The sequence below is a fragment of the Gasterosteus aculeatus genome, chromosome 9 (genome assembly GCF_964276395.1).
Source record: "Gasterosteus aculeatus chromosome 9, fGasAcu3.hap1.1, whole genome shotgun sequence".
Classification (NCBI taxonomy): Eukaryota; Metazoa; Chordata; class Actinopteri; order Perciformes; family Gasterosteidae; genus Gasterosteus; species Gasterosteus aculeatus.
Window position 1 is genome coordinate 12,318,563 of NC_135696.1, and position 24,455 is coordinate 12,343,017.

At 43.2% G+C, this 24,455-nt stretch overlaps 1 protein-coding gene and 1 long non-coding RNA gene across 3 annotated transcripts in view; both read left to right on the forward strand.

Moving 5' to 3' along the window:
* Positions 1–144: 144 nt before the first annotated feature.
* cpz (carboxypeptidase Z) lies at positions 145–7,193 on the forward strand. Of its 2 annotated transcripts, none has more exons than XM_040187578.2 (13): positions 145–463; positions 1,314–1,346; positions 1,711–1,762; positions 1,875–2,197; positions 2,313–2,531; positions 2,728–2,963; positions 4,214–4,375; positions 4,486–4,644; positions 4,756–4,891; positions 5,152–5,291; positions 5,538–5,637; positions 6,169–6,314; positions 6,456–7,193. In XM_040187578.2, exons 1-13 carry the CDS (start codon positions 367–369, stop codon positions 6,639–6,641), a joined length of 1,989 nt encoding a protein of 662 aa, XP_040043512.2. In that variant the 5' UTR covers positions 145–366; the 3' UTR covers positions 6,642–7,193. The 2 variants fall into 2 exon arrangements, with proteins under 2 accessions (XP_040043512.2, XP_040043513.2); XM_040187579.2 differs by having other exon boundaries at positions 2,728–2,924.
* A 133-nt stretch (positions 7,194–7,326) lies between these two features.
* The window catches only part of LOC120825823 (uncharacterized), a 39,596-nt gene continuing 22,467 nt past the window's right edge, over positions 7,327–24,455 (forward strand). Inside the window, exons 1-2 of the long non-coding RNA XR_005713154.2 lie at positions 7,327–7,736; positions 8,636–8,692. This is a non-coding gene — a long non-coding RNA (uncharacterized LOC120825823). The remainder of the gene's footprint in view (positions 7,737–8,635; positions 8,693–24,455) is intronic.

Genomic DNA, 24,455 nt, shown 5'->3' on the forward strand with positions numbered 1-24,455 from the left:
TGTAACCTCGCATTGAACTTGTAAAGAGGCTTTGCCATAAACTTTCCACCCCCCCCCCACAAGCCACGTTTCTTCCACACCCCCTCCCCTCCCCTCCCCACCACGCGCACACACACACACACACACACACACACACACACACACACACACACACACACACACACACACACACACACACACACACACACACAGAGCTGTGTGCAGTGTAATATGATCGGTCGCTCAGTGAGCTGTAATTCAGGTCTCGTGTCGGAGATGCTCTTACGCGCAGACAAAGGAAGCAGCTCCCCGTGCCGCTCGCGTCGGTGATTCTCATCCAGGCCCAGAGGACGAACACACACACTGGCCACATCACTGCCCTCGGACATGCGTTGGGGACTGTTGTTGCTGCTGTTTCTCTCCTCGATGAGGAGCTGTGGGTGCGCGCCGCCGCAGACTTGCCATCCAGGAGACGAGCTTTTAGGTGAGATGACTTCGACTTAAAGCAAAATGGTTCGTAGAGATCTGCGTTACTAGAGCATGGCTTGTTTGTATGACAACATGTGGGCCTTTTTAATTATTAAAAAAACAGCTGACCCCTGAACTTTACAACCCCAACATTCGCATGTAAACGATTGAATGCTGCGGGGAGCAGTCGATTCTGAAAGCCTCGTTAACGGCTTCATTTATACAATCAAAGTCTGCAGTGGACTTTGACGTAATGCAGATTTGTTCGTGATGTCATACTGTGGACGCACACATGTCCCCGTCACAGTAAAGCCTAGTTTATGCTAAAAGCCTAGTTAAGGCTGGCGCATGCGTCTTTACGCACCGTTGTGTCCACGTACTCGTTTCAATTGATGGTTCTAAAAGTCTTGAAGAAATGCGTAAATATGACCACTTCAACAAGCCGTCATTGGCGGGTTGTATAAGCGGGTTGGATTCATGGAGGGAGATCGCCGCAAACGGCGGTTTGCCGGTCGAGGGGAACAAAGTTGTAGAGGAAAATACGGGACAAATGTGTCCGTGATGAAAAGCAGCAGTGGCGATGAACGGGGCAATAAAGTCTGATAAATAAATAAATAAACAAACGACTTCCACACACAAAGACGTGACTCTCTAGGTCGTCCTCAACAGAAACACGTTACTCCACCTGTTGTTCTGGTGGTGAATTGCTCTGCAACACACGCAAGACTTTATGAACCATGGATTGAAACGAGTGCCTTAACAGTGATAAGAAGCTCGAGTCTTGCTTTTGAAGATGTCGCCCCCTAGCGTTTCATTTGTGACCCGCTAACACTTTCATTCTGTGTGTGGCTTGTGTTTTCTCACAGGAAGATGCACCAACGACGTGTTGGGAGATAAACGTAGGTGGCTTATTCATTTCACATATATAGGCAATTAAATATATATATATATATATATATATATATATATATATATATATATATATATATATTTATATATATATATTTATATATATATATATATTTATATATATATATTTATATATATATATATATTTGTGTAGAGAGTAACTACTTAGAAATGCTTCTCCAGGCCGTTACTTGAGCTTCAGGGCTGCAAAACCGACGTTTTTAAAACACACAGCGTGTCACAGCGAGATGCAACGGGCCTCCTCCTCTTTGAAAACCACAACAATTAAAAAAAAAAGCTTTGCTTTACTTACCCGTTAAGTTAACATCCTCCTCTCGGTTCTCTGTCCCACAGCTACCTGTACGCAGCTCACGCTGGGCTACTGCAATGACCTGGAGTACTCGAGGTGAGTGGTGGAGTTTGCTACTAATGCGGGTGAGCCGATTGAACTATGCATACGTGCTGATTCGTTCGCGGTGCGGGTGACACCTTGTGATAAATAAACCCTTCCGCTCCAGAACCGTATTTCCCAACATCCTCGGCCAACAGAGTAGCCGGGACGTGGAGTCGAGTGCAGAGTACCTCCTGCTCAGCGTCATCCACGGCCTGCTCAGCGGGGAGTGCTCCCCTGAGATACGCCTGGTCGGCTGCTCGGTTCTCGCCTCGCCCTGCCAGGACGACAAGATGATCAAACCCTGCCGCAGCACGTGCGATGCATTGAGGAGGGACTGTGCCCATGCCTTTGAAGCCATCGAAATGGCCTGGCCCTACTTCCTGGATTGTGACCGTTTCTTTGCAAGTAACGAGGAGGGCTGCGTCGACCCACTGGTAGGCCTCAAAGGTAAAGGTCTCGCTTTAATGTTCTACTGCTCAGACATAACCATATCCTGTGAAAAATATAAAGCAATCTTCTTTCCTCCTCCAAATCCTGGCACCCCCCCCCAACCCTCCTCCAGCCAGACAGAAGCAAATAGAAATGTCCAGCCTTTCAGGTGCAGAACCCAGCACCATCCTCCAGTTCACATACACCACCAATGCTCAGATGTACAGCCTGCTGAAGAGAACAGCAGCCAAGTGCCCCCAAATCACTCACGTCTATAGCATCGGGCGCAGCACAGAGGGAAGGGACCTGCTGGTCATTGAGTTCAGTGACAACCCAGGAAAGCACGAGCTACGTGAGTACGGCAGAGCAACGGAAATGAATTGTGAGGTGACGCTCACGCTGTGTAGGAAAATCGATAAACGCTTTCAAAGAAGACAATACTAATAATGTGTTTGCAGCTCGTTCTCCTGCCCCACCGTGGACTTCTCGTTGTTGAGCGCAGCTTTAACCGGGACATTTGTGTCTGTGCTTCTGTCTGTGAAATGAAGTGGAACCAGAGATCAAGCTGGTGGCGAACATGCACGGCAACGAGGTGTTGGGCCGCCAGCTGCTGATCTACTTGCCGCAGTATCTGTGCTCCGAGTACGTCCTGGGCAACCAACGAATTCAGACCATCATCAACACCACCCGCGTTCACATTCTGGCCTCCATGAATCCCGATGGCTACGAGCTGGCTGCCTCAGAGGTAGAGGATAACAGTGACCCGGAGCGCGCCAACCAGGAAGTAAATATTGTTAGCAGAAAAAAGAAAAAAGACAAGCTTCCATTATCCGATCACTATCCTATTGTCTGTTTACTCCGTCCAGCTTGACGTGTGGAGGTGGAGGAATGAGGAACTCTTCTCAGGGAACGTTATTAATGTTGTTTGTGGGTTGTGAAATGGGTCTGGGTTAGAAAAACAGCACATGTTGCTTTGCCAGGTAATGCTGAACACGATAGAACAAACTCTCACTTCTTGGTAAAGATTATTTGAAGATTAGGCTACAAAATTGGCAATTTCTTAATGTTGGTATTACCATTGGATGTCGAGTACTCATTCCTCCCAACTTCCACTGATCACCCTGTTTTCCACTAACCAGAGAATTAAATACTAACTTTTTGGCAATTTATGAAGAACCCCCTTTTATTGGCCAAAATACAGTGAGATAGACAGTGAGAAGCCTGAGAAGTTGGGCTTCTACATCATTTCCCCCCCACATGTGTTGCATTTATTCACTATGTGCCTGGCTGTTTCAGAGCGTTTAACACGCTCTGCACGCTTATACAGTTGGAATATGTATAGTAATCCTGTGTATCTGCAAATGTGTGTCGCAATCATTTGATTGGAGGCTGATAATCATCATAAATGGCCACGTGTGCAATGTGCAATTTGAGCTGAACTGCACGGCCTAATATTTTCACGGTAGGAATACTGCGCTGCGCTTTGGCTCTTGACCATTTATAATATACACGCAATTGAAACATTGTTGAAAGTGTGTGTATTTTGTACCTCTTATTAATATGATCACATTCTAGATGTATTATGGAGGCCAAACTACTTTAATATTTGTAGTCTTTACATTGCCCCTGTCATCAATGAGTATCTTGAAACTTCAAACTCTTGCATATTTGTACTGTATATGGAAGCTTAATCATATATGTTTATGGTTTGTAGGAATATGCAACTGTTTGCATAATCCCAAAACATCTCTTTCTTTGTTTGAGTGGAAATTCATGAATAATGGTTTCTTGATGCTTGTTCTCTACTTTCCCTCATGACGGATTAATGGTCTTGTCTACATTTTAACACCAGAATTAACGACGATAGTGTAACAGGTTCCTTCCTGTTCTTCAGACTAATATTCACATCATGTGCGCAATATTTTCTTCATGCAATCACTGCTCCTAACGTCTCTTAACCATCATCACACTAAATAATGTCACACTCTGGCACCTTGTAATTCTCCTAGTTGTTTGAACCTGAATATGTTTCAGGGCCACTTGTTGAATGGTTGGACCAATGGACGTACCAACGCCCAGAATATTGACCTCAACCGCAATTTTCCAGACCTCACCTCCATTTTCTACCGGAACCGCCGCAGCAGGCACTACCGCATTGACCACATCGCAATCCCCGACGCCTACTGGTTCGGAAAGGTAGGGGGGGGGGGGTCCTTATTCTCTTTATCCAAATGGTATTTTCATAAGTAAATACAGTATTTCGGCACGGCTCCCAAAAACAAACCAGTCCTTCCTCTGGGCTGCAGGTGGCACCAGAGACCTACGCAGTGATGAAGTGGATCAGGTCGCTGCCCTTCGTTCAGTCCGCCAGCCTCCACGGAGGTGATCTGGTGGTCTCCTATCCCTTTGACTTCTCTAGACACCCACAGGAAGAGAGGATGTTCTCACCCACTCCTGATGAACAGGTGGGGAGGGAAGTTGGGCGTCTCATTTGATTGTTTGGTGAAAAAGCCGCTGTACTGACGTATTTTCTCTTCAACCACACACACACACACACACCCCCACACCATGCTCAGGTCATCAAGCAGCTGGCTCGCACCTATGCAGACGCCCACGCCACCATGTCCAACAATGACACTGAGAGGTGTGGAGCCTCCTTTTACCAAACCCGGGGCATCATCAATGGGGCACTGTGGTACAGTTTTGCTGGTGGTGAGAAACCAAACTTTTCAAACTGTGGAGGGAACGGGCGACTGTGGGTGAGTGGAGAGTGTAAGGTCGTCCCTCCAATCACCGAAACCAATGTCGGTTGCTGATGGACAGGTTGCACCTTCTCCTAACATGGGTGTGAATGACAGCGTGTCACAGCGCTTAGAGCTGTCTGAAGTACAGTCTACAGTCTCTACATTTTCTTTTTTTTACCCTTTTCATTGCTTGTGAGCTACTCATTATCCACACGTCTTTCCTTGCAGGTATGTCAGACTTCAACTACCTGCACACAAATTGTCTGGAGATCACGGTCGAGCTCGGATGTGACAAATTCCCATCAGAGGCAGAGCTTTACCCAGAATGGAAAAGGAATAAGGAAGCTCTGTTAAGTTATATGGAGTCCGTAAGTGTCTGCGTTTATCTGGCTTGAAGACCGGCTTGAATTAAAAGGTCCACAATTTTACAGTGCATTGTTTCATCTAGTTGATAGTGGATGGATTAACATGTGCCAACTAAAGCGTGAAACGACTTGTGGAGGACGATTAGCTGGAAAAACACTTGTAGCAAGCAGATCAGAGCGGAAAGGAGAGAAATATATATAATATATAATATAATAATAAAATCGATTGTGCCCTCTGATCCTGCACAGGTCCATCGAGGGATAAAGGGAGTCGTTCAGGATGTTGATGGAAAAGGGATTAAAGGTGCAATTATCTCTGTGAGGGGGGTAAGAAAAGATGTCACAGCAGGTAAACACACTACATGATTATACATTTTCCAGTTTCCATATTTTCCAAATGGCAAAAAATGAATTGTCACCATATGCTCAATCGTAATGACTTCAGGGGGGTCAAATAACTTTCACCTTCAAATAACCTGTGTGGTTTTGAGTGAAATGTTTCAACAAATATCAGATACGTCGGCATGAAACATTCGCTGGAATCAAATCATTAAACTGTAACATGTCGCAAACTGTGATAAAAGCTTGACTTTGGCTTTTATTTGGTCATACACTGGTTTACGACTAAATACCTGCAAATCTAACTACCATTGCCTCATCAGCCTCAAGCTGTACGCTGTGGTTAGTGCTAGTTGGCTCACTTAGTTAGCACGATGACCTCACACCTTAAAGCACCGCTGTGACTTACTCCAGCCTCACAGAGCCTGTAGCCTGCACATGGACCTGTCCACGTGCTCATCAAAGGTTTCTTCATGTTTCTGACACTTTTTAGTTCCTCTTCTGTCTTTCGTTTGATCATGTTGTCTTTATTGCCCTTCAGCTGAAGATGGAGACTATTGGCGGCTGCTGAATCCAGGTACTCACATCCTGACAGCCACGGCCAGGGGTTACTCCAGGGTCAGTAAGAGGGTTTATCTGCCGCACAACATGAACAAGGCTGGACGTGTCGACTTTGTCTTGGCGAAGGTTGGACTTCTATCTTCATCATCAGATTTATCAGACTTGCTCATTTCAACATGCAGTAATACAACTAATACATACAGGATAAAATCATAATACTAATGGTCCTCCATTGCATGCTCACCATTTCCCTCGTCCCACACACAGGTGCCCATAGAGCCTGACATCGACGACCATCTCTTCCCCACAGTAGACACGTGGGAACGATTCGACCCGTACAACCAGTTCGAGCGCGACAGCGAGCCGGGCGCAAGGGAGGAGAAACCGTGGTGGTGGAACTACTTCTCCCAGTCTGGCATTTCACCTCCACAATGGCTGCTGCGAAGTGTCTAAAATAACGACTGGACAATAAGGAACCCAGCATACCACTACGAGACTGGTGATGCCACTGGTGCTTTCAGAGGTGTCTGTGTTTCAGTGCTTTCTGGATGTGAATACACATTTTTTTAGGCAGTAAATAGATTTGATTTGATGTCAAATAATTGGCAAATAATGCATTGCAGCTGCATCCAACTTGTTTAAGTAAAGATTTAACCACTGCAAAATAGAGGATGGATGCCTCAAAAGATGTTAATCAAAAGTAATTCAATGCACTTATTTGAATATAGTGGCACAATTTCATATGTGATGGCAGCTGCAAAAAGTGTGAACTTGAAACAAATGTTGCACCTCATCATTTAATTTTTAATATTAATACATTTCATGGCTTATGTTTTAGCTACGGTTAATACATTATGTATATCAGTGGAACACTCAATCATGTCTAAATCGTGCACTACATTTAAGCTTGGATTGATGAGCAGCATTAGTGTGCCAACTGTGAACAGTTGAACTTCTTGCTTGTTGGTTCTTCACAAAAAAGAAACATTAAATATTTGTGGCAAATCCTCTTCCATTCATTTTAATATTGTTAAATTATTATCCAAGTATTAAGTTGTTTTACATTTTCCCTACTTGTTGTACACCTCTGTGCAGGAGGCCGTTGTCGCATTTGATCACCAGAGGGCGCCAGAGAACCTGCGACCACAGATGTAGACTTTAGTCTAATTAGAAACATACTCAGGCAGGCTATTTTACTCTTCAGTTAATCAACCAAGTGCTCAGAAGTAATCAGAAAAGATACATCTATAACTGCTGCTGCTATTTCCATTTTCATTCCAACTTTTGCGGAAGGACACCTTTTTTTTTAAAATAGAAAAACGACATGAGGCCAGTTGCGTGCTGTATCCTTACGCCTTCCGTTTGCGTTGTTGTGAGCGTCGTCAGTTTCCCTTTTGCTAACAACCAGCCTCTGTTTAAAGTTTAAACTCAAGGTGATATTACCATTCCACCTTTAACAGCAGGCCAAGGCCCCGGAATTAGTTTTTCGTGCGCGAAAACTCTGCACGTCTGTTCGACGGGTGACTGACCAGCGCATCCAAACCAAAGGTATGAAACTCCCTGAACGTTACGCTTATCACGCCAGTTCACCGGCGCGTCGACCTTTATTAGTCCGCTTTTAAAGGCACTCCGTTTGTCTCCCCTACCAGTTAATGCATTCACTGTAAAATAGTCTGAATATTCTACCTGGCCAGCATGGAAACCAGCAGGACTAGTGTCTGAAGATAAAGAGCAGTAGGCCTACATCTCCCCCCACACACATACACATGAACAACCTTGATGTTCACACTCCAAAAAACACACATGTCCAAACACTTGCCTGTTCTACATCCACCTGGACCAACTGATCAGCACTAACGACCTGAGCCTGAAGCTGTGTGTGCTGTGTGTGTGTGTGTGTGTGTGAGGAAACCCCCCAAAAAACATACTGACACCAGCGTTAAGCACGCACCTAAGAGACTTTGTTTAGTTGTGTTCCCCGTCACTAGCGTAATGACACACATGCAACTCATCCACTTGTGCACTAGTCTGCTGTGTTGTGTTTATTTAGGTCTTCTCAGTTTAATCCATCTGCACCACCTCCTGCCCAGCAGTCTATCAATAATGTGTCATGGGGACTGAGTCACGTGCCACTTCTCCTCACCTCGCAGTCCATCTGCTGTTTCTCTCTGAAGCACACGGATCTGTGCTTGATCTAATGTATCCAGCGGTATTAAGCCGGAGCAGGATTCATGTTCACAATTAGCTGCACTGAACGGAGGCCTTCATAGTGCCGTTATGCAACGTGTGGTTCTGATAAACAAATGATATAGTGGGTCTTTGATCAATCATTGAGAATCTCAGATTCATGGATCCGTCTATTTAATCATCTAAAATTATCTAAAAAAAATTCTCCCCAATATATTGTTTGATAAATAATCTTTTAACCTTTTGACATTTTGTTACAGGGAGTTGAAGACTGGATACACGTGGAACCCAGTTCGGTTAATAAACTCCAGAACCAGGTATCATAAGAACACACACCAGAGTGATAATCTGCAAACACATTGACTGTTTTTTGGAAAGGAATTCTGTAAAAGAATGTATGTATCTTTACAGCAAATGCTTTTTTCTTATTTTGTACCTTTTGTACTGGTAAGACGGGGGGGGGGGGGCTATAATGTCACATACTTCCATGCAGCAGTAGGGATGCACAAACATTTAAATCAAAATATATAAGAATTGTGGTGGTTTCTGGAGGTGAAGTGAAAGATATACGAGGCTGAGAAATGAAGTCCTAAAAAGTGTGCAGCTCCTCAAATGGCCTCTAGAGGCTCTAACGGCGAGTCGTCCTCACAGACCTGCGTGTTACAATGCATAACTTCACAGCAAAATAAATGTTTTTTACGGAAAAACACAAAAAGCATTTGGGGTTTCTGTAGTTAGGATGCATGTTAACTCTACAAGGTGTGAATATTCATACATAAACTTTAATTATAGTAAGATTTAAAATTGGTAGGTTTTCTTAAAAAGGCCATTTTTGAATCGTGATATAATTCTATTTTTCCAATGCAGTGTGTTCTCAGATGTCTCCTCCTTATGTTCCTGGACCGAGTTTCCATCTGGCGGACCTCTACTGAGGTTTCTGCCGCTTTCCCTCTCTCTCCCCTTCTCTCCGTCCTCCCCTCCCTGAGTAGTCACTTTCAATCTGACTGCATCAGTTTCTCTAACATAACCCATTTAACACTGAGCACATGAAATGCAAATGCCAAACCACTTTGCTCTGAACTTTGTCGGTGCTTCTCCCTTTCTCCCTCTGTTCCTCTCCACGTCGGTCTGTCCTTCATTCCTGTAGTCATCCAGCTCACTACGCCCCGGGAGAAGAGGCCTGTTCAATGTGGCAGAGATGATTTGTTTGCTTTGCAATTATTTTCTGTCAGTGGAGACAAATGGATTCATCCCGCATAGATAAAGTAACACAGACCGAGCCAGAGCGGTGAACGCAGTGGAACAGACTAATACGTGCTGCGCAAAGACAAAGATAGAGAATACGGAGCACCTTGGGTAACGAATAGATCAAAGAGCATCTCGTTAACCCCATCTCCTAAAACTCTAATTGCTATGCTGCTAACAAGCAACATTTACATAGAAATGTAAGGCTGCAGGGTTATTTTTTTTAATCAGCATAATATTCTCCACATGACTTTAAAAAAAAAAAAGAATATTCCACATCAGATTGAGTTGATATTACTGGACAACTGAAGGTGGTAATATGACATCAGAGCTGTTTCTGTGAGGGCTAAAACAACTGTGCATTGACAATATAATACAATATGGAAGAGATTTAGGTTCAATTTTCTCAAATGCAGACTAGCTCAGGTCAAGAGGCCATATTTAACTTTTTCAGGCAATACTCTATTGATATCTATTCTTAAAAAAATGAATTCCCCAGGCATAATAAAATGTATGTTGATGTAAAAACTATTTATAAGTCGGAAACTTGCAATTATGGTGACTCTGGTATGACTTGATTGCAGCATTACATGACTCAACGCTCTCGGTTAAAGTGAAATGTGTTGGTCTGGATCTTTAGTTATTTGGAGCACCAGAGTGGAACATATTTACTCTTCTGGGTTTACCCGATTCCACGATATTCTCATCGCCGCATCCACCGTGTTCAAAGAGCCTAAACCTACACACCAGCCACACCCACCCCGACTCAATCTTTAGAAAAGTGCAGATCTCAGGTGTTCCTACGTCGACGGTCGCTGTAATGCTTGGGTTTGATTTCCCTCCCGTAGGAACTGCAGGTTTATCAATACACATCTTTCACTCAAACACTCAGACAGATCTGCTCTCATTTTGATTTGTGCTGCTGTCTGCACAAGCAGCTAAGGCTCACCGTGTAACGCCTCATGTTCACCACTTCATCTGAACAAAAGCTGTTAGTTCACTTCCTGTTTAGCTGTTAGCTCTGTTAGCCAAACACGGCAAAGGACTGAGTCAACAAGCACCGTACCGACGTCTCTGCCATGGACAGACTGACACGCGCGCGCGTGACCGACCACATAGCGTCCTGGCGGAGGAAACAATGCCCCGCTCTTTTGATCGTGCTTGAGGACCACTTGCGATTTCTGAAACATAGTTTGATGTGCTGGTAGAGCACGTGGTTGGATTCCAGAATGGAGGCGAAGGGTCCCCCCCCCCGTTTGCCCCCAATGTGTGACGAACACAACTGGGCTGCAGATTTTTTCTGTCTCTGTTGAACTTTCAAACTATCCACAGTAAAAGAGATTAACCTTTTCCTCCCGGCTCGCGTCACCTTGATTTCCCCTTATCCTGTCTTCTGTCGTCCTTTCCTTTTTTGTGACCCCGTCTCCCCTTTTGCAGTGTCCCTGTTGCCTGTCCCTTGTCCTATCTCCCTCCTCCTCCCCTCTCCTCTCTGCCCGTATACGAAGGGCAGGTTCAGGGGTCACCAATTACTCTGAGCGGGCTGAGAAAGTTGTATGGGTTCTGCCCTCGGGGCTGCCATGTTGCATTACCGTCACAGAGTTTGCAGGTACGCAGCAGCCACTGGCTGCCGGCACAACAACCACAACCTCAGCCCCAGCACCGGACCGTATAGACGTTCAATCCCTCCTCATGCCTGAGCGGCTGGCTGGCTCCGAGTCGGCCCCCCTTTTCTTAGTGACCTGCTGGGCAGAACTAATATGTATGTCTAGACATCCTGGGAACTCCTCTACCTGAGAATACACAGCTCTGTGCAGCGGCGTGTTCTGTACTGTGGCTACCAAATTACATTAGGAATATCTATTCATATTGTGCTAAGAGATGCGCTAAGAGATGCTTCTGAAGACGTTGCCCAGAAAGTTTATGGATTCTCTTTGTAAGAAAGTAACAATGATGTAATCTGAATCTGATCTTCTGAAAGAGTGAAGAGGCTCAGAACGTTTCCACAGTTTTAAGGGACCTTTGAGAGGTGGCGAGGTGTTAAGTCGCCTCGTGGCAGGATCCAGGGTTGGTGTCCACACACCACCTACCTGTGTGCAGCCAGCGTGAATTTTCGCTGGGTACTCCGGCTTCCGCTTACAGTCCAAAGACCCGTTCGGGGGGGGGGGGTTGTTAGGTTGATTGGTGACTCTAAATGGCCCGTAGACGTGTGGTTATATGTGTCTGTGTTACCCCTGCGATTGACTGGCGACCAATCCAGGGTGTGCCCCGTCTCTCGCCAGATGTTCGCTGGGATTGACTCCATGCAACATTATCAACATGGCCAGATGTAGAGAGCAAACATGTACATAAAAATAGTCCTGGGTAATTTTATGCGGGGGAATAAATATCCCTTGCAATTTTAGCACACTAGCACAAAGGACGATTCTTGCATTGTCCTTCCGTAATGGCCGGAAAATAAGAATTGTATTAACAATCCGCTCTGTGTTCTTATTTTAAGACCTATGATGGATTGTGAGGATGTTCAGTTCAGCCCCCCCCTTTTTTTTCCTCCCTGCTCGGGCTCCAGGCTGTTCACACTCTGCCCTCCAGCAGCCAGGCAGCCTTTTCAACACTTTGTTTGACCTGCCGGCCTCGGGTCACCTGTGTGCTTCCGCTGTGAGAAATCTAAAGCAAAACATTCGGATTCTAGGGCTCTAGATTCAGGCGTCAAGAACAGTGAACACCTGATTCACTCATTTATTCCGAACCCCACCGGAACTGATGTTCAGGCACGGGAGAGGCCCCATCCCGGCGCTGTCCAGGCCCGAGCTAACAGAAGCTGTTCAGCCAGTTGGAGTTTAAGCGGTTCCTGAATGGAGAATCCCAGAGTCTGATTCAGAGTGCTCAGCCAAACCCTCAGTAATTGCAAAAACAGCACTTGGTGCACTAATAATGGGTGCGTGTCATCTCCAATCCCCAGTCCGCCCCTCTGTCCATGCCGCAGAGGCAGCAATTACAGACTCGGGCCTTCCACTGGACGTGCACACAGTAAGGTCAGAGGAACAGTGCACTGTGTGTGTGTGTGTGTGTGTTTGTGTTTGTGGGGGCGGTCGGTTAAGGGGTGCATGAGTTACTGAATGAGGTGCATGTATGCTTCTCTGTGCGTGTGAGGACCCTGTAGGGGGCAAATGCAGACTTTTGATTGGGCTCAATTTAAGAATGAGCACATATTCCTGTGCAGGAACAAACTATTTCTGACCTGATGGAAAAAGTTACAATAACATTGTGATATCAATTGAAACATTTGAGGGCTTGGAGGCATTAATGTATCAACGTTCTACTTGAATTTGAAACGTCCTTTAAGACCTTGTGTGAGCAGCACTCCGTTGGACGTCTCTCTGAGTCACTTCCTTTACTAAACACTCCCATGGCTACCCATCCATGACACCTACAATGGCCATCACGAGGATTTACTAAAACACCAACTGATCTTTCCTGCCACGCTGCTATTGTTTTATTTGATTTCCTCTGCAGAGGCATGACGAACTGGTGTCATGGCAGACAAAGGAGCCGAGTCCTTTTCTGACCCCAAAACTAATTTGCCAGCTTAAGCTCTTTTAACAAGTGGCGGTTTCACTGGTACTCAGTTTGTTTACCCCCCGTTCTGCTTTCCCTCTATTTGTTGTGATTTTCTTTTTTTTGTGCAAGGAGCTGTAATTTGAAAGTGGAGGGAAAAGTTTTAGGACCAACTAACTAACCTTACTTCACACTGATTTCTCATATTGTCTCTGCTTTAATTTTTGGAAGTATATGATTTTTGTCTTAATCTTAAATGGTGATGTTTTTTTCTTTTGTATAAATCATTTTAAGCCATCACCATCAACAATTTAGATGCATGGATCTTATTATACCGGTATTGTGTAATCCGCTCTTGAATAGCCTTTTCCTTCCAAACTTTTATTTCTCACAATTTGTTTTACAACAAATATCTGCTTTGGATTTGGGTGGAAGTGTTGTTGCTTTAGAACTGTACCACAACAACCAGTCTCTGGTTACAGATGGGGTCAGAGGTCGTACCAGAGTAGCCGTGAGCAGTGACAATGCGTGTGAAATTGGACACAGCTCCGCACCATTTGTGTGTGATTAAGTTGACTTCCTAGGGCAACTTGTGTCGGCACCTTCTCACAGACAGATGGAATACACAATGTGGGAATCTATGACGGGGTTGCGATTTCAAATAATTCTTTTTTTGCAGCTCATTATAACAAAATGGTATAAATGTATGTATATGGAATATCGGTTTGCAGAGATTAGTTCGGCTGTAATAATACATCGAGGTAACAGTTCAGTATGTTGTCAGGACAGCGAGAAAAAAGAATATTAGAATCTTTTTTTTAAATCTGAAACTAAACAGTGTTCAGACGGTTCATACTTCATAATAAAATTTGCTTTATTTTTTTGAGCTTTTTGCTGAAAACTGCAACTTGTAGCTGCAGGAAATGTAAATCTAAACAAAACAACCAAAAGTTGCAAAAATGAACAATTAGTATCTCTTGATTTGTCCTTTCATGTGATTCCTTTCGCTCTACAAGAAGCCATCTAATTTAACGGGTTATAGACTATTTTTAACCAAGTCGTGTAGAGAATCCAACGTACTGTTTTGTGAGATAAAGGCCAAATACATAATGCATTACATCCCCCACAGTCAGACTGGCCTTTAACTGCTTGTTCTCAGAATGGTTGAAGAAACACACAACACGTGAACGCAAATATTCACTTGTACAAACACATAAATAAATGTTCATTACATGTATACACACTCACACACTCACACAGATATTTTTGCAAATTCGTTCCAGCTGTTTCTCTTGCTGTAAAATGCCCTAAAGCCACGTGGCCAATGAAACAAATATAAAAGCGGAGGATGCAGAGCTGGAAAGCTGTATTTGTATTATTAGTCGTTATGAGTCAGAAAAGTTATTGAAGAGAAGAGAACATGTGAACCACAATGTGATTGATATGTGTTTCTTTGGCAGCTAGATTGAGATAAAAGGTTTTACTGTAGAGGTCAGCTTTTCCATGATCTACCCTGCAAAGGGCTTTATTTTATTGTCCTTACAGACATCTGGATTTTCCTCATAGATGGGCGCTCAGAATATCAACTAAAGGGATATTTTTTAATACGGTGGTTTGACTCTCTGATTAATGATAAATTGGCTTGAGTTGAAATATCGCTTATAATAAATATCGGGGCTTTCAGTGGATATTTTCTTACTATTGTCAGTGTGAGAAATAAGAGGCCAATATTTTGTTTCTGTCCTTACTGATAGTGCTCTAAAATCACCTTTTCTATTATTCAGTTAAAACTTTCTTTCTCATCTTTTCCTCGACCCTTTTTTGTGGAAAGTAGCAAGGTAAAACCATTCAATTAGGAGGTTATTACCCCGAGGCCTATTCTGTTCCTTCTCTTCCTGCTGCAGCTCAAGTCCATCCCCTGCTCTATTTCTTATGCAAGGCTGAGAAGATCATGTAATGTTGTTATTATTACTCATGACTACAAACAGTGGATCCAAGCAGGCTCAGTGGGGAAGAAGAGGGGAAAAGCACCCACGACTGACAACAAAATGCAGTCGGGTTGTCCTCTATATGAAAGATAGTAATTTAAGTTAATTAAACAGAATCTGTGTTGTGGTAAACAGGCGAGATTGTAATGGAGTTGATTTGGCAAAAAGTGCTGACTTCGAAATTGGATCACACAATGTATCATATCGGCTCATGCTATCAATCACAGTTCTTTGCCACTGTGAATGGGGTTTGTGGATTTAAGGATTAAGGTTGAAGGTTTTTCTTTTACTTTTCCCTGAGACGGTTTACTCAAGTCAAATATTTTTAAATTGAATAATGCCCAATCTGCAGCTATACGGTTCCATTATTCTATAAAGTGGGTTCAAGATGAGGCAACCTTAAAAATTCCCGGGTTGGAAGGCTTTGACAGGCTGTGATGACTCCCCGGGAATAGACACTGAGCCTGTGATCAGTGGCCTCGCTCTCTGAAGCCAAGCTTTGTTGGTCATGTTTCCTCAAGGAGAGACAAAAAAAACCGACAGAGGAACACTTAAAAAGTCAGTGAGGAAAAGAGAGAATGAGGAAAAGCCCTGAGGGCAAATGGCAGGGAACATCAGTGCCGTTAGACGGAGCTACTTTAGCTGTCATGCAAGAGTATGTGAACGCACCAGTGAACGCACACAGTCAGCATCACTGAACACACACAGAAAGCCACGGTGATGCAGTTCATGTGTTTTGACTACATTATTCAACATTTAGTTCAATCCTCTAGTTGCTTTTATTCAATCAGTATAAAACATTCATTAAAACCACAGAAAGGAATTACTTATAATAATGTAAAATGAAACATTTAAACCTAAACAATTAATAAAATGCAAAAAATGATTTACAGTATTCCGTACTCATTAGCTTTAACTCTCAAGATTTCCTGCATTTGCTGCTGACTGTTTGAAAAGCAACTCACGTCGGCTGCGTAGTTGGAAGTCTACCGGCAAGTCAAACCAAGTGGCGTAAACTCTCCAGAGATATTTGGTTTGTCGGAGCTGATCAGACCCAGGGAGGCGTGAGCAGACACTCTGGGATAACACGTGGTGGCGTTGAGTTGAGCCGTTGGCCTCAGCCCGTCTACTGGCCGATGTGTTGGGACAGGGAGAATGGAGCGGAGAACTCGTACGGAGGGAGATGATGACGGTTGATTTCTTCCTCACAAGTCTCCCTTTCTTCTCATGACACTTTCTATGCTTCCTCCGCCAAATCATATGATCTGGTAATTTGTCTTCGTGCAGGCATGCACGCATTTAAATGTCTGTATACGCAACATTTATTAAAAGAAATGTATGTTTCAGACACTCGTTTGTATGTTTACGTACCGTATAAGAGGTTTGTCTGTATATCTCTGATTATGTGTGTGTCGCAGAGAGCCTTTTGTCTCAGCTCATCGCGCCGCAAGATCCCACAACACGATGTGACAGTGCAGCTCAGAAAGTGTCCCTAGAAGCTGTTTTATCTAATCAGATAAGAACATCAGGAATTTCTGACCTGCACTTTTGGGTTTGGATCAAAGCATTTGAGAAATCTTGCTAAAAAAGAATCAAACAATATAAATATAGTAATATACTGTATATTTAACTATATGTCCTATAGCAAAAAAAAAGCCACTTTAAAAAAAATTATTCAATGGTTTAATTATTGAAGGTAAAGGCAACACGTGTTCTATCCCAAAACAGGTGCTAAACTGTATACTGAAGGAAAGCAGCAATTTTAAGCGTGTGTTCTTTCACTTCCCCCTTTTCAGCCATGTTCCCTTTCCCCTTCAAACTAGTTAAACCCAAATCCTTTGCATATGACCCTCCTTAAGCTTGTGTTCGACCAAAGTGATCCTCTGTTAGCTCAGTGCACGGAGCTTATTACGTGATGATGAATCCTTCACTCTGAGTTAAGTCATTTGGATACGAAATACAGAGGCGCACTAGGGGCAATTAGCCTAGCTTTAGCTTAGCCTACCATAGCTTAGCCTGGCGGGGGCCATTGAAACAAAGCAACCAACGGCTGACAACAAAGCTAATATTAGCTTAGCATTAGCGTTAGCAAACAGGGGGCTTAATCAGGCCGCCGGCCTGTCAGAACGTATAAGTACATGCCTGCAGGAGTCCCTTTGGAGTTATAATCCTGGGTCTCGGCGGGCGATGACCTCATGGGCAGGACTGGTGCCTGTGGGAGGATTGGTGAAACGTTGTGTGTCTAGCAGGCCACTCACTGAGATTTGTGTGTGTGTGTGTGTGTTCTTTACGGCTGATTGTGTTTTTCGGGGCCTACGACACAGAGTGACTCTACTGTCAATGGCGCCTTGAACTTTGCAACATGCTCAGGAATTGAATTCCAGCTGTTTTGTTTGGGCATTTTGTGCTGTATCTCATGGAGTGTGGGCCCCAGGATACGAGAGCAATGATATTTCAATTGCCTTGTTGCCACATCCTATTAACAGTGTTCGCTGTTTTTCCTCATGGCTACGAGATAATTGAAAAGGTTAACTTGTCAGTTTTATCTTATGTCATTTAGTCTTTCCTCAAACTAGAATAGTGGTTAAAGACATCTGTGACTGTTAGGATGGCGAGCTCCCTCAGGCCTACTGTTACCGAGCAGCAGTGTATGTTGTAAGTGATGACTGTCCTGCCAATGATGAACGGGAGCAGGATCACGCAAACCTCCAGCAGCGAGAGGAGAAAAAATACCTTCTATCAATTACTGTAAATGTATTTGTTATTGCATTTGAACTGCATCGCCCAGGACAAATGAATCACTGGCCTCTGACGGCTGTTTTTCTCTTGATCGTTATTATCGGCTCCGAAAATGACAACACAAGGACTTTGGGGTCAGAACAATCCACAGCTTCACACAATGTAAAGAATATATATATATATATATATATATATATATATATATGTAATATATATTCAGTATATACGCATACAATATATAGCCAGGGACTGTGGAGCCATATTGCTTTACGGTCAGTAGCATCCGGCGGTCGGTGTCATCACCAGACACACGGACTCACTGCCTCCACTGAGCTCCACAGGCTGAAGGCCTCGTGGGTTGAGAGTTAAAGGAATACTTCACCCTTAGAATCATCATTTTTATATCAACTTCCTACTACATGTTACCTTAAATTCATAAAGAAATCTTTTTTATTTTACTCGCATGCCTCCACAGTTAATGAAGAATACAAAAACCCAAATGGAAACGACAAAAAGTCGTGATGAATCCCAGAGTTAATCCTCAATGGATTGAGGTCAAAGAAAGGCCAGGTTTGAAACCGCAAAACAATTCAAAACGTCCGTTTACAAACTCTCACAGTTTGCGCAGTATAATCCAAGTCTCGCTTATTCAGCACATGCATTTCAGCCAAAACCCTTCACACGCATTAGATGGAGGAAGTGTTTGAAATAGTAGGACTCTTTATTAAACAGGCTGAGCTAAGACTGGGATGGTTAAACCAGGAGTTTTAGAGACAGTATATAGGGAGAGCAAGAGACTGTGTCAACTATATATATCAACTACATATTACTATATATTATTATATATATTTTACCATATTTTACCACCATACCATTTTTTGTTTGATCTCAAAATGACATCCATAAAAGTTAAATGTGGTAAATTTACTTATGATTCAAAACCTATTTAAACAGCAACTGAAATCAGCCAGCACAGATTCCACCTGGCAACACTAAATCTTAATAAGCATTAAAAAAAACATTGGAAAGAAACCATCTTGCCTTTGATTCGGAACATACAGTTGTCAACTTCAGCTGCTACATGAGTGTGTTTTGCAGTTATTGTTCATTGGATAAGTTCAGAGTAGTTTAGGCTCCTTTGCTTTCTTATTAGATGTGTGTGTGTGTGTGTGTGTGTGTGTGTGTGTGTGTGTGTGTGTGTGTGTGTGTGTGTGTGTGTGTGTGTGTGTGTGTGTGTGTGTGTGTGTGTGTGTGTCCAGCCTCTCTCCATGAGAACCAACCCTCTGGCCTTCCAGCTGAGTTCACAGATCCAAAGTCGAGTTAATCTGGTTTTACCTTTAGCCCCAAAAACAACACAGGAGTAATCCAGGAACAGCTGTAATCAACCATGAAACTAGTGATGGCTGCATGCTAGCTGGGGTCAGGGAGCACAACAGGAAGAGCCCTCAGACCACACGGGGACATTGAACTAATAGTTGAAAAAGATGTAGGCCTATACAAGTATATGACCTGTCATATGGAAACAGCACGCTTTTATTCTATTTTACATTTTAAGACCAATTTCCTCCGCGTTTTACTCTATTACGGTTGTCTTTTCCTCTGTAAAACTACTACTTTTACAAACATACACTTGCATAAATGTTTAGTGATATTTTTAACTACAAAAGGCCCTCTTTGTCTTTTCTTTTCTATAAATTCCATACAGCAGCATGTGTCCATGTACAAATTCTAAGTGCTGGTGTTTTCTGCAACAGGTCAAGGAATCTCTGGTTGATATCGTCTGTCTGAACACTTTGGTCCTCTGTCAGTGACTCTCTGTCTCGTCATCCACAAAACAATTATATAAGGAAGCTCGGGACGCTGTTAGACAGAGAGACGAGAGTGGAGGGGGAGAGAGAGAGAGAGCCAGAGAGAGAGAGACGGGACAGGAGATGCTACAAACAGATGAATAAATGAGTTAAGTGGGGAGAAGGGAATTTGTGCTTTCATCGTCTCACCGCCCATTCACCCCCCGCCCCCCCGCCCCCCTCCTGCGTCCTGTTGGACAGACGAGTGTATAAGTGCTCTCCCCCTTCTCCTCTCACTTCACTGCCTCTACGCCCGTCTCCCGATATAAAATTGCTCTGTGGCATTAAATATGTAAAATTAGCATTTTAAGTAGAACACATTTCTGTGTCGCCCCCTCGCTCTCCCCCTCTGCCCGCCGCCCAGCCCTGAGCGCATAAGCCACACAAACCCATGCATGCATATGATATGCATTTGGTCATCTCCATGGTAACGTCGCGGGGGAGGGGTGCGAAGATAGAATGGTGAAAAGGTGTAGTCATTGAAAGTAGATCAGATTGTGTTTATTTTTTATTTAGTGAGTTTATTCAGGGAGTAAGTCATACCAGCCCTCTGTTAATGTCAATATCTGACAACCAATGCACACATTGTGTGTCTGTGTATACTGTATATGTATGTATATATATATATATATATATATATATATATATATATATACACGCACACACTCGTAGGAACATGTGTTTTTCAAATCTCCACTGGCAGCATTGAAACGTTAACCTGGACTTCTCAAGTTGTGGATATTTTATTACTGTCTTGATATGCTGAGTTTTAAAAAGTTCTATGAAGTCTTTGTGCTACTTTTTCATTCGCTTTGCACCTGCACTTTTTGTCTATTGCTGTAAGTGGAAGCAATACAAGGACACACACAGACAGACACACACGCACGCACACACTCTGAATGATCCATTAACTTTTGCCCTCACAATTCTGAGTCGAAAGGGCCATCGAGTGAAATGACAAACAACCGCTGACCGCTGAACAGACCGCTGCCCTTTGATGCCCCGACACCCAAAGTCCACCTCTAAATCCACAACACCTTGTTCAACATGCACACACGCACACAAACAAACAATAATAGGGACTCCGGTTAGTTTCAACATGAAACTGCTCACAACATATCAACGTTTTCCGTGTAGAGAAATGACTGAAGTTTTTCAAATGTATGATTTTGGTGCCTTGAGCACCACAGAGTGCCATCAAGTCCAATTCTATTGGAAAGACGGCAGACATTTGAACTCCCCAAATGCACAACACTAGACAAAATACGCCGAAACAATGCAAACTGATAAATAGCACTGCAGAAAATAATGTATCTTTTGATTTTAGGGTGAACGCTCCCTTTTAAAATAGATATATGAGAAGTTTAGCCTTGAGAACGTTCAATGTTTTCTGTCAATAAATTATTAAGATGATTGACTGTCTTTATGTCCAACTACAAATCAGTTTTCTAATATTCTTGGCAACACTATTGCCAAGAATATTTTGTGCATGCACATTACTGCTACAGATATTTCATTACTAACTACCCTTAGTGGTTCTTTCAGGCAGCTTCTTCAAAAAATACCCCGATGTACAAAGGATGGTTATGCACAAGTCAGCGAATGTGGTTCGCTCACGCTGTTTGTTTCCAAGTGTGCATTACACCATTCATACAGAGTCAGCTCAGCTGACTCTGTATGTGCCGTTAAGAACACAAAAGAGGGAATTGGAGTGTTTCATTTCAGGCTTTAAGGAAAGGCTTTATGGAAATAGAAATACATTGCTTAATAACTCTACTCAGGATTATATCCCTTGCCAATCAAAAAGCGAGCTGTCAGAAATAAAGCAATAAAACAAAACCTTCCTGTGGGAACGGACTGAGTAAAGCACACTAGTGTTATTACGACAACTCATGAGTTCATTGCAGGATATGTTCACACTCAAGTGGTGGATCACAGATAAATAGCACGGTAGTCTCTCAGTCAGCATTAAACATAAAGCTCCAGTTGCACCGCTGGCAAAATCATAAAACACTTTAGTTATCCTGAAGGGAAAATTTGTCAGTTAAAAAAAGTATATGTAATATAATACTGTCTATACTACTGTAATATATGTAGACAATATGATTACATTGTCAGAAAAGGAAACATAGTATTACAAAATATGAGGTCCCTTCAAAATGGAACCACAGTGCAAACAACAATAAAATTGCTGAGAAGAGGGACCTATTATAGTAATATAAATGTAGGAATATTCTAAATAAGAATAAGGTAGGAATACTTCTTGAAATGTAAAAAAAATCAATGCAGTATGAATGGAGAAGTATTGTGCAGTTGAATGATTTTAATGAAAAGTTAAATTATTGTCGCACATAGCAATAATCAGAAAACATTTGTTTAAATAAGTTGGATTTGTTACTAAATCTTTTTGTTGAGTCTGAGAATGTCCGCCGCCCTCGACCTGCTGCTCTGGCACACAACGACGGCTCCGGCACACCGTGCAGCAGTGCTGTCAACCCAGTCAGTTTACTCCAGACTACTTGTCCTCCAACTAGAGGCCATGTTAATGCTTTTCATTCATTACCTTCTTTTATAGAAACTTGTGATAGTGTCCATAACTGAAAATGTTCACATACAGTCCTTTTATTGTTTGAAAAGATAAATGCATAAATGAATTACTCTTTTTATTTACACAATGGCTTTCCTACTCTGACAAATCAAAAGGTCTGAGTTCAAGGGCTCATTTAATGTTCCTTTAAACAACTGTCCATTAATTAATCCATGGATATAATATTTTTATTCCATGCTGCCAGTCAGTTGGACTTAACTGCAAAAACATGATGTGTCAAACATCTGAAATCTAAAAAGGGCAGCCTTCTCAAATCTCCCGTTCAAACCTTTTAATCATGATGTTTCATTAGTACACAAGCTTAGTCATTTGTTTATGCAATATTAATGTAGCTGACACTCTTCACTCATCCCGTCGTCACATGTGGCGTCATTAATGCCTGAGGAGGCACTTGTACAGGAGCGGTCAGGACACTGGTTCGGGATGTAAGGCTGCACATATTCTTTGAAACCAGGGGTGTATTTTTTATCAGGCATGAGTCAGTGGTAGGTACTTTGAACGTCAGGATATTAACATTTTTCTTCATCCAGCTAGCATTAGATAGATAAATACCAGGTTAAAAAAAACGCACGCGAACAGGCCCTAGAGTGAAAACTTTCCTTTTAATTAAGTTTGTGTAAACCTTGTGTCTGCGGCACTGAGAGGGGATCACCTGGTTTATCATCTTAGGATGAGGTTATTGAATTATTTTTTAAATGTGTTTCAAATGTACAGCTGCAGTCGGTCTAGGACGAGGCTGCCTACACTTTTTTTGGCTCACAAGTTTTCCGCGGTGACCCGACGTGAATTTCTTTTCCCAAATGGCGAGCGATCTACCAGCACTGCCTTGGCGATCGTGCAATTGATCGCGATCGACCAATCGGGTACCCCTGGTCTAGCAGGTGAAAGCTCCCGTCCAACCGCCATTGAAATAGGCCGAGTGTAAGGGCCATGAAAGTGGGTGCAAAGTAAATTGTATGCTCCTATTGTGTGTACCTTATGCAGTCGCACACTCGCCATGTGTTTCTATTTTATCCTGTGTGTAGGTGTGAATGTGTGTGTGCGTGATGGCCTACAGCTGGTCTCGCTGGGTTTGCATGGGAACCAGCCGCTGCAGACAAGATCATTACAGCATCATTGACAAGAGTTTAACTTCACATTTTCCCGCTGAGCGGCTGGACACGACTCCCCGCGGCCTCCGTAGACTCACACCGCGACAACAACCTGGTCCGATAGGCCTCATCTTGACGACGCAATCTTTAGATCTGTGTGTTTTCACAACTTTTTTTTTTTTTTTGTATTCCTGCTGCAACTCCTACTCACGTGCCAAAAAACCCCTCTAAATAAACTTTGGCAGGCCTTTCCGTCCAATGCGCCCACATAATCAATCATAACCGGGGAGTACAAATTCATCAGCTTGGATCCATTTTGCCGTAGTTAGAGATCAAAAGGTTGCGAGTTGACTATAGGAAGTCCAGGTACTAACCCAGACTAATTAATCTAACATGGGAGAGATTTAGCCCCCTAAGGAGACGGGGACATGGTTTTTCTCCATCACGTTGAATATCCTCGGCGGGGCTCGAGGGTACTTAGTGTTGCCGCAGCGTATCCTGTACGCCGTTTAACATTCCATTGATCAGATTAATTGCAGCTGATTGTGTCCTGTGTGAGGAAGTCTGTGAAAGTACACGGTCGACTGAAATCATTCATAAGGTACAAGACGAGACTGGATTCATTCTTTTTGGGGGCATTCGTCGAAATGTACAGTTAAAAAAGAATCTGGGGGGGAAATTCAAGTGTGTGATTTTTGTGTCTGATAGGAAAGCGTTTAATTAAGACTATATCAAAGACTGCCAACGGATTATTGGATAATGTCTTCGTTTCGGTTTCTCCAGGAAACACAGCTGTCGCTGTTTGACTGAAAATGAGTGTGAAAACGTTGCCTCCACCGGGGCCGTCTCTCGCCCGCAGAAAAACAACTTTTTGACTGCCTTTCTCCATTTTTTTCCCCCGCTAGTCTGCCAAAGTCTTTTTTAGCTTTTTATTGAGTTTGTCAGTTTGTGGGTGTCTCAACTTTCTTTCTCCTTCACTCCCGAACACACTCACACGGACTGTGCAA